The 12,888-nt window shown below is 54.1% G+C and overlaps 1 protein-coding gene across 1 annotated transcript in view; it reads left to right on the forward strand.

Moving 5' to 3' along the window:
- Positions 1-12,888, forward strand: part of Satb2 (SATB homeobox 2) — an 88,069-nt gene that overhangs the window by 39,440 nt on the left and 35,741 nt on the right. The window contains exons 6-7 of the mRNA XM_023712327.1: positions 7,138-7,350; positions 10,786-10,941. Coding sequence (XP_023568095.1) covers positions 7,138-7,350; positions 10,786-10,941 — 369 coding nt within the window. The remainder of the gene's footprint in view (positions 1-7,137; positions 7,351-10,785; positions 10,942-12,888) is intronic.

The raw sequence follows: 12,888 nt of genomic DNA on the forward strand, positions 1-12,888 counted from the left end.
TGTGCCCAGAGCCAGGGTGTGCCCAGAGCCAGGTGTGCCCAGAGCCAGGTGTGCCCAGAGCCAAGGCTGCACCGGCGAGATGCTTCCACAGGGAGCCTGTTGAGCTGCTTGCTGTCCTGTTGGATGCTAGTGTGCTTGGGAGGCCGCAGCTCGGCCATGCATGGCCTGCTCTGGTCCTTAGTACTTTCTAAAGGTTGAACTGGGAGGGGGGGGAAGGGTGTGGACGCTCTGTGTCCACTGGTGCAGCACTTGGGTAGGTCAGAGGAAGCTGTGACAGGCGCTTCCAGCCATCACCCGCGGATCTGGGGTGCATGGAATATTTGTTCTTAAGCGGAGCTTGCGTGATCCCAGATGGCAGCGCTTGTTAGCGCTTTCCACAGGCTGAAGGTCGATGCCTGGAGTGTAGTGTGAGCCAAGTGTGCAGTGCTTCCTGCTGGGCCAGGCTGGCCACTGGCTGCTCTACCAGGACAGGACTCCTGCTCCCAGCAACGAGAAGCCAAGCCCTGGGGGCCTGGGAGCCCGTGCTCTCAGGCCTCATCAGCGGGCCGTGAGCACCAAAGATGGGCTTTGGCTCCAAGTGGTGCGTCTCACGGCGAGAAGCCCTCCGGGGCCCAAAAGACAAGTGACACAAGCACTGGTGCTTTTAAACAGGGAGAAAGTTTATATATGTATATGTCCACCTGGGGCATGTACACAGCCCCTGTGTACTCTGCCTTCAGCGTGTTGAAAAATGCAGCTCCTCGGTGCTGCTTGCCTGCAGCCGCGGCTGGGGCACACGTGCTTATGTTTGCGGAGCACATGAATTCCCTGTAGGTGCTCAGTGTGCCTGCCCAGTCCCACAGACGTCGCCTGCATAGGCTGTCTTCCCTAATAAAGAAATATTGTAATAAAAGAGAGGTTTTATTAAACTAATGCAATAACGACATTTTCTTTGAGGATTTAACACATCATTTTAATAATAAAAATTAAATTGTCATTGTTGTGCCCTGTATACCTTTCATTCAAATCCGACCGAGTACCTTGGCTTCGTGGCTGAGCTGTGCTCTGGGGTGGGGAGAGATTTTGGCATTGCACGGATATGCTTCACAGCCACGTTGGTGGCGTGGTTGGGGACTATGAATGTAGGATGAGGGAAACGTGTTTCTGTTCGCAAACTGAGGAGAATGGCTCAGGCCCTTCTGGAAGGAAGAGTTCTGGATGCCGTTGGCCAGTCTCACGTAGCTGGTGGGACACCAAGTCTGCTGCTGCACTAATTCTCGTGTGCTCCTCGCAGCGTAGCCTGGAACTCGGGATTACCTGGCTGCTCCAGAAGAGACCAGGTTTTGCTCTTGTCACTTGGTACAGACACTGCAGCATGTGGGAAAGCAAAGGCTGAGCCATACATGTGAAGAGCGTGGAGGAAACCACTCAGCCAACCTGCACCTTCCCTCCAGCACCAGGGAGGAGTGGAAGTGGCCGCACTTGCACCAGGATGGAGAGAGAGCCCCGAGAGCGACCAAGCCCTTCTTCCGCCTGACGCTGTGAAGCCCTCATCTGTGAAGTGGGAGTGTGGGTGATTTTTGTGCTCTTGCTGATTGGCTGACACCATTTGTTGAAAACCATTGCATAATTGCAAACTAAATGCATCTTCACACTTGCGGCTACATAATAAATTTTGCCTCTTGCATCCTTAAAGAGCTGTGACTTCACTTCCCAGGAGGACTGCCACTCGGCACCCTATAGAATTCAGCCATGCCCCAGCAGGTGGAGCGGCCGTGAGGGCTCTGCTTCCTGGCTCTGCCAGTGGCGTCTCCGAGGATGCCACGTGTGACAGCCATCGGTGTGGCTGCAGGCGGTACCTACAGGTGGGCTCTCTGTGACATGTACCTCTCTACCCTGGCTCAGATTAGCCAGCACCTCTGGCCTATTTCCATTGTGTGGTGAGAGAGTAATTTTTGGATTGAGCTACCTCGAAGGCATATTTTACAGTAAAGCCACAAACATTGCAAGTCACCCTGTGTCTCCCACTTCAGTGGCCACAAAGAAAACCAGAATTTGCAAGAATAAAAACAGTCTCAAGCCAGTTGGATTCTTTTTCTAAAGAGAAGCTTGGGGTTTGTCTGGGCCCCTTTCCTCAGTGCACACCTGGTGGATATCACTTTAAAAATAAATTATGCCTCATTAAATTACAATTAAGTGGAATAACGATCATTTGTTTTTCTGGAAGGAGGAAGATGTTTTGCATATTGAAAGCCTAATTTGTTGCAGGTGACAAAAAGGCTGTGTAGATTACCTCATATTGCTTCATTTGGGGGCAGCGGTGCTGCCTTGCTGGTGAGCCCTGTGGCATCAGGTTCCTGCGCCTGAGGTTGTGGTGTGGCTTAGGTCCCAAAAACTTTTGGGGAGATGGCTTTGCCTGTATCCCGAGGAAGCCTCTCTCTTCTCCGCTGGGCATTTGGTGGCTGTGTTGCCGGATACCTGTTTGTCTCCCCTGGCCTTGTATCCTCCCCACATGTGATTCAAAGTCCTGCTGGGCTGGGTCACAGCGCCTGTTGCCCTGGCCTTTGCCTGAGTGCTGGGGGCGCATCGCTCCTCTCTGCCAGGGTGGCAGCAGTTTCGGTGCATTTGTGACCCTGTGGTCTTTTACCTTTTCCTAAGACTGTCTCCTTCCAAATGATGAAGTCCTCAGGAACAGGTGTCTCTTTGTGGCCTTGTCATCCCTCTTGGAGCTCTGCACCAAAAGAGAAGCAAGAAGCGAATTCATGGTGCCATCACTCGCGCTTGGAGACTGGGCGTGCGCAGACGAGGTGTATGGGCTCCTCAGTAACCCTGGGAGAGACCGGCCCTGGACAGCGGTGCTGGACCCGTGGCAGCATCGCGGCGGGCTGCCTGTATCCTGGAAAGCCCTAGGACAGCCTCCTTCGCTGTTTTCAAGTCTCCCCAGACTTCCTGTGCAGGCAGTCAGATCCCAGACAGGCTCGAGGCATGTCGAGCCATGAAGGGTGATCATCCGCGATGGTCTGTCAGTGAGGACTCTGCTCTGCCCCGGGCCCGGGCTCTCGAGGGGCTCAGGCTCAGCTTTCCTAAAAGCAGCACAAGGGGCTGGTGCCTTTCAGCCTCTGGCAGGGCCTTGGCCCTGGAGCTGGTGAGGTCATGCAGCAGAGGTCGGAAGTCTGCTCCAGAGCTGGTCACGGGGTGTTGTTCCCCAGGAATTTCTAGTGCCACCACATGCCATGCATGGGGCAGTTAGGGGTAGACTACATACACTGCCGAAGCCGTTCGGGAACGGAGTTCCTGTCACCTGGAAGCGCAGAGTCATAGACTGTCAGGTCATTTAATGCATTACCAAGAAATAGTGCTCATCTACAGACACTAGGAAGCTGGATAATTATTTATTTTAAAAATTACTCTCTTGTTTTGTGTGTTGAAATAGCCCGTATCAGTGATGGCAAACCTTTTAGAGTTTTCAGTGATGCACAAAGCCGGCCACCGGCATGTGTGCCGTGGGTTCACCACCACTGGCCTCTGTCATCCAGTGTGCTGCCGCTTTACATCACTGCTCCCAGTTTGTGCCCTGGATCAGGCAGCTTTCCGTGAATTTTCTGCCAGGCTTCTGTGCCCGCCCTGTGCTGGGAAGGATCCGAGGCTCTCCAGTGCCCCATTGGGAGGAGGGCGGGGCCCGTCTGAGCTTTTGCCTGTGCCCCTCCGAGTCCAGTGCCTGTCTCCTGTGGCTGTTGTGCAGGTGTCTGCCCGGGTCCTGGGTCTCCTGCCCGGCGCAGGCCGAAGCCCCGTGATCCACTCTGCAGCTCCAAGCATGGGCAGTGGTCACTTCCCTGGAGGGAGCTCTGTCGCCTCCGACCAGGAAAACCCTCCCGCTCACCCACTCCCGCGGCGCAGCTTCATCCGGTTGCTGGTATAAAAGTTCAGTAGCGATGTCCTGGTTAATTCATTGATCTTCCATTTACGCCTTCTCCATATGCATGGCCGCTCTGCTTGAGATTGTGTCTCCTCCCGGTACTGCGCCTGCCACTGTCCACGTGCCATGTGCCAGTGATACCTCCTGCCCAGCCAGTGGATAATTAAAATGCCAGCTGACAGAGTGGCAAGGGCTTTAGGAATATTTATGTGAGATAAATTATTAATTTGCGTTCCGTCCAAGTCAGCGGCAGTGTGATGAGCATTTGTCACCCCGACAGTGAGCAGGGCTGGTGTGGGGAGCGGGAGCGCCACCAGGTCTTCTCGTGCTTTTCACCTTCCTAAACTCTTCACATAGCTGCACCTGAAGAAGGGGGCTCCATTTTTGAAAACCTCCCTGTTTGAGAAAGTTAAAAGATCATCAGATAAGCAAAGACATAAATACTGGCCAATCGGCAAAGCTCTTCTTGTGCCTCTAGCTGGCCACTTCTTATTGACAGGGTCTGCTGTGGGGCTACAGTGCCACGTGGAAAGCTTAAGTAAATAATTTGGAACACTGTCCTTCTCCAGAGGGGTGCGCTGGGCTGAATGGTGACGTCCTTGGGCGGGGACTTAAGCGAGGTGCTCTAATCTTGGAAGCAGTGTTCCACCAGGCCGCTGCCTTCCTGCCGTCTCCTCGGGCGCTCTTCTGACTCCATCCAAGTGGGCCAGTTTCCTGTGCTGCTTCATTGTAAAGCGTGTTAATAGTGCAGAGGAAGGGGCTCTGCAGGTTCAAGGGGCAGCACCAGCTCAGATGCGAAGCGGGCACCACCTTCTGGGCTCTGCACGGATCTTGGGCCTCAGCAAGCGCGTAGTCTGGAGCCGTGCTCCAGGAGCACCGGTGTGTCACCACAGGACTTGGCATGCAGAGCTTAGTGGTAATATACTCTGGGATTTATGAAAATAATTTCATGGAGGAAGAACAATTTCATTTTGCTTTTGAGATATCTAGAGTGACACTCAAAATAGCTATCAGAGTACATTTTTGTATTGGTCCTAAAACTTCAAATTGTAGTTTTTGGAAATATTTCAAGACAAATTTATTCTTTCTATGAATGGCTCATTTATTTATTTATTTTCATTTTATGTATTTGGTACAGGGTCTTACTACGCAGCTCAGACTCACAGTGATTCTCCTGTTTTCAGCCTCCCCAGTGCTGGGATAACAGGCTTGTGCCACCACCCCGGACTCGGTCGCTGGCTCAGGACACCCCGGGAGTGGGGGTGGGGCCTGCATGGCACGCGGAACCAGGGATCAAACTGCAGTCCCCGTGCTTGCCAAAGCAAGTGCTTTGTCTGCTGAGCTATCTGGCCAGCCCTGAATGGCTCGTCATTAAAGAAAACTCAGAAAATGTCAACATTAGTATTTCACTGATAGTGGAAATTGCTAGTGATGTAAAGTCCACAGCCTCCTGGATTCTCTACCCATAGGGTTTTTTTGTTTTTTGTTTTTTTTTATCTTGACAACAAATCCATTATGAGTATTTCAGGGTCTTTTTTTTGTGGAACCAGGGATTGAACTCAGGCCCTTCTGCTTGCCAGGGAAGTGCTTATTCTACTGAGCCATCTCCCTGGCCCTTTAGGGTCTTTTAACAAAGTAGAAAGTAGGATAACTTAAAGCAGAACTGACTTAATTTTAGAAGAGAGCCTATATGTGGACTACCTGATGTCTCTTGGAAGACAGGCGCACCACTTGTTGCTTGTAAAGCATAGCAGGAAACCTGGATTTTCCTTAGAAGCATTTCACCTGTGAGACGCCTGTGCATACATCCTAGATGCACGCCTGTGAGGCGCCACTTTGTCCCGCTGTGTGCTTTCCTGGACACATTTGGGCACGCTCGCACACGCATGTGCTCATGTGCGCAGTATTCTAGTTTCCGGGTATGGCTTCTGTGTGCTCACTCCCGCCCCGCCCCCCCCACGCTCGCCCCGATCTCTAGCCCGCTGTGTACCTGCTCCTGCCCAGCCTTCCCTAGGACTCCTCTAAGCAGTCGCGTTGCACCCCAGCGTAGTGCTCTCGGGTGGCGCGCTGCCCACCGCGTCCTTCCAAAGGTGAAGTTGTCTTGTCTGCTGCGATGTTTGGAGTGCAGACTGCTCCCTCCGTGGGGTGCTGCCCGCCCTGTAGGCGGCGGTTGCCCCATCAGTGTTCCTCCACGCCCTTCGCTTTCCAGGGGGCACGACCCCCTTTCCTTAGTCACGTGGGCAGACACGCCTTTCGTGTCCGGGTTCCCCATCTGTCCTCGGGTTCAGGTAAGGCATGCTAGCTCCTCCCGGGGCTGGTCCCGAGTCCCAGCCTCGTGCCCCGCACAGACGTTGGCTGGATGTGGAGCGGTGCCTCTGGGAGAACCCGGGGCTGCCCACCGGGGCTCCCGCTCTTTTCTGGAGTTTCTGCCACTTAGCCTTGACAGCATTTTACTTTTCTTTGTGCGTTCTCCGACATTAGACCTTGTGAAAACACTCATTTGCTGTCAGTGGCCTGCTGTGCGGGCGAGTCGCGCGTCCAGCCGCGAGCTGCGGCCCGCCGTCCTCTGCGCGGTGGCAGCGGCTCGGCTCCTCGGGCTGTGGCCACCTTCTGCCTGCAGGCCAGGGGTCAGGCCGCTGCTGCCCCTCGGCCCCAAGCGCTGTGGCGTGTGGTGCCCGGAGGCCCTCCAGCATCTCACCGGCGCAGCCATTTGCTTTGACTTTTTTTGCCTACCACCAGAAACATCTACGTTGAAACCAGTGGCCGGTCACACAGAAATTCAGCCAAACTTTTTTTTAAAGTCGGTGTAAATCTCCCATACTGTTTAAATGTCGGAACTAAATTTACCAAACTTGGCAGATTTGCAAAGCCGAGCAGGACTGCCAAGCTTTCCCAGTTTCAAGCAGAGTTCTAGCAGTTCTTGCAATACTTGGAGGAGGTGCCTGGCGGGAATCGCAGCTTCGCGACTCCTCTCCAGCGCCTACCATGCTGGCTGGCGTCTGCACACCGCTGACCACTGTGAGCGAGATAGTGTGTGTCGGGACAGAAGAGGCCCTGAATGTGGCCAGCCGCGGGGGCGGGCACACCACAGGCTCTTCCTACCCAAGAGTGCGAGGGAATGAGCCTGGGGCTCTGGACAGAGTGCCAGGCAGGCACCCAGGAGGGACCCCGGTGGGGCGGGGCTCGAGCCAGGCACAGGCCCTGCATGCTAACCCAGCCCTCTCTCTGTGCCCACCTCGTAGGGGCTGCTGTCAGAGATCCTGCGCAAGGAGGAGGATCCCAGGACCGCCTCGCAGTCCCTGCTTGTGAACCTACGGGCCATGCAGAACTTCCTGAACCTGCCCGAAGTGGAGCGGGACCGCATCTACCAGGATGAACGCGAGCGCAGCATGAACCCCAATGTGGGCATGGTGTCCTCGGCCTCCAGCAGCCCCAGCGCCTCCCGCACCCCACAGGTGAGCCTCCTGACCCTGCCTGCTCCACTGTGCAGACCAAGGGCCTCCATTCAAGGATTCCTGTAGCCCCTCCCCGCCGTGGTCCTTCTGGGTGAGGGGTGAGGGCCTAGGGCCTTACCCCTTGAGCAGGAAGAGGGAGGTCAGGAGGGCCCTGCTTAGTTCCCTTAGGAGGGGATGCATTTAGGTGGGAGCTGAGCTGTGCCAGAGCTATGCTGCTCCCCCTCACTCAAGTAGGGTGCTCATTTGGGTGCAGAGGGTGCTTGGGAACAAGGCAGGGACAGTCATTGGTGTTTTGCTGCATGCAGTTCTGAAATAGAATGCGGAAGCCCTGTGTGCTGTGATGCACAGGGGCACGCATGTCTGAATCCCGCAATGACGGCCCCGTGCTGCGGGCCTGGACAGTGAGGGTGGAAAGCCGGCTCCAGGCCTTCTCCTCCCAGGCAGTGCCCTCCCGGCTTGGCTGGCTTCACTCCCTCCTCTGTCCCTCAGAAGGACTTGGGCCTCGGCCTCACACAGGTGCACAGAGCCAGGACGCGCGCTCCCAAGGGAGGTCGCAGGCTGGGGGCAGCGGGTCCATTCTGATTCGGACCTGAGCCATGCCTTGGCCTGTCTCCCTGAACTTCGCTGCCGCCGCCGCTCTCCTCACACCTCCTCACTCTGCTGCTGGGGCGGGTTGTGGGCAAGGGGCAGCCCTCAGCAGCACTGAACGTGCACAGGTGTGTGCAAAACTTGAAGCTGGCCGCTTCCTGGCAGAAGTTGTTCAGCTCAGGTTCTGCAGTTTTGCTCTTGAGTGTATTTTCATATAAAGTCCAAGGGCTGATTAAGCACAGAAGCAGAATTTTCTTCTAGTAGGAATGTCTGAGCTTTTCAAAGCTCATGTCCGCTCTTCACACATCCTGCCTCTTTGTGTTTTGCCCCTGCAGTAGAGTTTTAATTGACGATCCCGTTCTGTTGTGCACTGCCAAACTGTACAACTTCCACTATAGTCTTAAATAAATTTTGAGCTGTAGTTACTGTTAAACCAAAAACTAAGTCTTCTGACTGCTTGCTTTGGTCAAAGATAGCCAACCGTTTTTACTTAATTTTTAAATTTTGGTGTGTCCGTGTTGCGCTGTTTTATTAAGTGGGGGCAGGTTGTTAATTTGTGCCCATACTTCTGTGAAATTCACCTGGATTTTTGCCACTTTTGAAGTCCATGAGACCATTTCTGGAGAGCCCTTCCTCCCCTCCCCAGAGAGGCCTTCCGCTGGGTAGGAAGCAGCCTTGTCCTCCAGCCCTTTGCAGCCCTTCCTAGTGTTGGCCTCCCGGCTCCTGCCCAGCACCTCTAGCCACTTACAAGGCCACAGAGCTGGGACAGTAATTTGCTTTTTCTGAACAGAATCCCATTTTTTAACATTCTTAGATAAGGATTCCCTTTGGGGATGAGTGTAGGAAATTGGTCATCTAATAGTTTTGAGATTTCTGAAACATGAAATACTCCAGCATGTTTCTGAGAGTACAGTTGGGGCAGTGCAATTTCTTTGAAATTTTCTTCTTTACCTGATGGTTATAGATTGAGGAAAGGGCCATTAAGGTTGTTGAAAATGCTTCACCAGCACCTGGCTTCTCCCAGACGTCTCCAAAGCCAGGACCCCTGGTGCGGGAAAGGCCCTGTGCGTGAGCAGGCCCCCGGCAGCTGCTCCAGGCCCAGCCCCTTGTGGGTCCTGACTGCCTGGGCACTCACAGGAGCATGACCTCCAGAGGGTCTTCCCAGGCTCTGGGCTTCCCCACTCTTTCTCAGTGTGCCTTGTGGTAAACAGTGATCACACGAGGACAGAGGATCACCACACACTCATCGATTCCAGTGTTTCTCACATGAATTCCTTCACACTGGTTTACGCAGGCATATCTGTTGGGCTTAAGTAACTCCAGAAGGCCACAGGGCTGAGTGGCAGAGCTAGATCTGAAGTCCAGCTGTCCTGATCTGGATTCCTGATCACCCAGAGTTGTTCCCGACAGCTTCTGGCGTAGCCCTCCAGGTCCAGAGACCTCTGACCCACTGGGGACGAGACTGTGGGAGGTGCTCGTGAAAGCAGCTGAGAGAGGCAGAGATAGTGCAGAAGCATGCACTTAGGAGAGGAGCGTGCTGTGGGTTAGACTTTCGGGGAAGGAAAAAGGGTCTTGGAGGCATTAGCATGGGTGGGGTGTGATAGGAAGGTAGATGGGAAGGGGAGCCTGTGGCTCCGCAGCCTGCTAAGCTGGTGGCTGGGACAGTGGGCAGCCCCCGGGGGACGGATGCGCTGCAGAGCCCGCAGGCCCAGTCCAGGTCATGCCTCCTTTGCTCCCTGCTCAGGCTGAGCATCGTCTTTGACTCGTGGTCTGTCTATAGGAACACTGTGACCCACCTCACTTGCTTGATGCTTACAAGAATTTAGAGAAAAGTTAGAGCTCTTTCTAGAGCACTGGGCACAGGAAAGAAGTCACCAGCTGCACTCACCGTGCTCAGCTTCGGGGCCATCAAGTGCAGCCTCGGCCTTGCCTGCCTGCCCTGCATGGCCACACAGTGCCCTCAGTGTGGGGGCCCACAGCACAGGGGCACCCCTGCCTGAGGGTGGGTCCTGCTTTGGGGCTTCTGACTCATGACATTGGGCACCTGCAGGACCAGGACCCCGTGAGCCTCGATAGTCTTTGGGATCCAGCGGATGAAGATATTCAGGGCTCTCGCCCCAGGAAGCGCAGACACCTGCCAGGTTGTCCTTCATTTGTCTCTGAAGCTGATGGGAAATCATTCAATTAAAATGTGCATAGCAGAATGCATAAAACTGCAATATGAGTTTAAGGAAATGAAAACGGGACATCACAGGCATTCTGAAGCTGAGTTTCACGAAATGAAATTTTGTTTCATTTCCACTGATTTCCTAGGTGAAATTAGGTTCCGTCTGGGTAGCGTCAAGATGATAACCATGGGGGCTGATGCGTATTCAAATGACACACGTAAGCTTCAATAAAGAACGAGAGCGACTCTGGGGAGTGCATTAAATCGAGTAATAATTTATTATTTAGGGACCTCTGCCCATTTTCTCATTTTTTTCTGTGAGGATGGGCTCTTTCTGTAAGGTGTGCCCCTTTTAGATAGGAAAGGTGTGTGTGCTCTGTGTGCTGGCTTGGCACCTCGCTGATGGCATGGCACGTGCCCGGGGGCCCCACCCCCGCTCCCCAGGGTCCACAGGGCACCGCGAGGGAGAGGACAGGGTCACCTGCTCCTGCGCGTCCTGCAGGAGCCCGCTGCAATTATTTCCAATCACAATTAACCTGATTAGAATAATGGACAGGAAGTGTCCCTCTGTAGCGCGTGCAGCCTGGCATCAGCTGACTGGAGTCCTCTGACAATTCTGCACAGATGGCTGGGCTGAATGCAGCACTTTTTAAATTATTATTTTCATGGTCTCTTGATAGGCCAAAGCCTCAACACCGACAGCAGACCTCCCCATGAAGGCGGACGGCGCCAGCGTCAGCATCACAGCTGCCATCTACGATGAGATCCAGCAGGAGATGAAGCGGGCCAAGGTGTCCCAGGCCCTGTTTGCCAAAGTGGCTGCAAATAAAAGCCAGGTGAGCGGTTTCCAGAGGCGCGAGGTGGAGGCTTGAAGGAGCCCCACTGCTTGCTCCTCCCACCAATAAAAATACATCTGTGCCTTAATACCAATAACAGCAGTCATCCCCAGGGAGCCTGCCGCAGCCTGCTGGGCCTCCGCTTCACTGGCTGCAGCAGGGAGGCCAAGCCAGAGCCCAGGTTTTTCTTTTGAAGAATTTTATTTTCACAAAGACTCCACCTTGAACGATTCCTCTCTTGCTCTGTGCACTGCCAAGGACCCCCCCGCCCCCCGTGATTGGCTGATGGAGCCCTGCACCTCGGCCGGGTCAGGGCTCTTCCATGTTCCCGCTGGGCAGGGCTGGCCCTGCTGTGACAGCCCGCGCTGGCCCCAGGGGCTCCTTGCTCATCAGGTGCTTCTTTTCTGTTCAGAGGACAGTTGTTTTTCCAGCAGGAAACACACACGGGGAATCCAGAGTCAGTGCTAAAATCTTTTAACAGAAAAACATGGGAGCTCACCCCACAGAAATGCTCAGATTGTCGAGATGGCGGGGACTGAGAGCTCAGGGGGATATGCTAACAGATGCTTCAGTTTTCATTTCTGAAGCAGCAACAGTTGAGAGGCCCTGATCTTGGCTTCGGCTTTGAGGGGACCACAGCTGGCTGACCGCAGACACCTGCGGGCAGGCGTTCTGTCCAGCCCCTGAGATAAACTGGAATGTACGCTGCAGAGCAGAAAAGTTGGTTAAAATGTAATTCTGACAGGCAGTGAATTTTGGACTTGATGTCCTCTGTGACTGTGTGTGGCAGATGTCCTCACATCATGCACGGAGGGGGACGTGGCTGGTCACCTCCTGAGCAGCTCTTCTGGTGTGTGCCGGAGCAAATTGCTATTAGGGCAAGAAGGTTTCTGGAAAAAGTGAGCTTTATGAAGATAGAAATGTACTTGGGTGGATGAGATTGCTACGGGCCTTGGCTTTTTTTTTTTTTTTTTTTCCTGCATTAGTACAGCAAAGCAGCTCCAGGTATTTTCAGATGTTAACAAAGGGAACGCAGAAGAATGTGAAGAAATTTTGAAGAGTTGAGACATTCCCCTGCTGGGCTCAGTGCAGCCGCTTTCCCAGGTGACGCTGACTCCGTCAGTGGAATCAGGGAGGCACGGCTTCTGAGATCGATCGGTGTGCAGCCTCCGGTGAGGCACACGAAGAGAAAGGACCGTGGAGCCTTCTGAAACGTTAGATACGTGAAATCCCGTGGACCACGTGGCCAGCTATGATGAGAGTTGGAGCTGTGGAAGGAGTAAAGCTGTTAAATGCATAATGCCACTTGGCAAAGCTACTGTGCATTTAATGGTTTTCCACTGTGTAATAGAGGACATATGTGGCAAACGTGCAGCGAGTGCAAAGCCCCACGATCAGTTTTGCAAACCTGTCCCTTTGCTGTGACATGATGTAAATATCAACATTTCACCTGTCCTTTCATGAGCGTCTTTAAGGACCACGGAGGACTACAGCCTGGGAACTCGATCCCTGAGGCCTGCGATCTGCCGTGGGCTTGGCACGGAGGCCCTGGAATTAGCTGTGGCGCAGCTCCCCGCACGATTCAGGCGGCTGCTTGAAAGCTCAGTCTGCCAGTTGGCAGAAGCACATTTTCTGATGCCTCCCGAAGAAATCAGTAGCCGGGAGTTTGTAGCATCCATAAGGAAATGCCCTTCTGGGAAGAAGAACGCTGCAGGGTGAGGCTGAGCCTCCGAGGAGTGGTGCTCTGGGAGGCTTGGCCTTGCACGCCTCGGGAGGCCCGCTGTCACCACCCACCACAGAGCCTTGCTGTGAAGAGCTGGGATGAGTGAGGCACCGTCATAGCTGCTGAACGTGTGTTGCCACCGAGCCGGGCGTAGCTGGTAGTGCGGAGGCAGCGCGCACCAGAGGCTGCCTCCAGCGTCTGAGCACCAGCGTGCATGCCCTGGG

The sequence above is a fragment of the Octodon degus genome, unplaced genomic scaffold (assembly GCF_000260255.1).
Source record: "Octodon degus isolate 3935 unplaced genomic scaffold, OctDeg1.0 scaffold00025, whole genome shotgun sequence".
NCBI classification, from domain to species: domain Eukaryota; kingdom Metazoa; phylum Chordata; class Mammalia; order Rodentia; family Octodontidae; genus Octodon; species Octodon degus.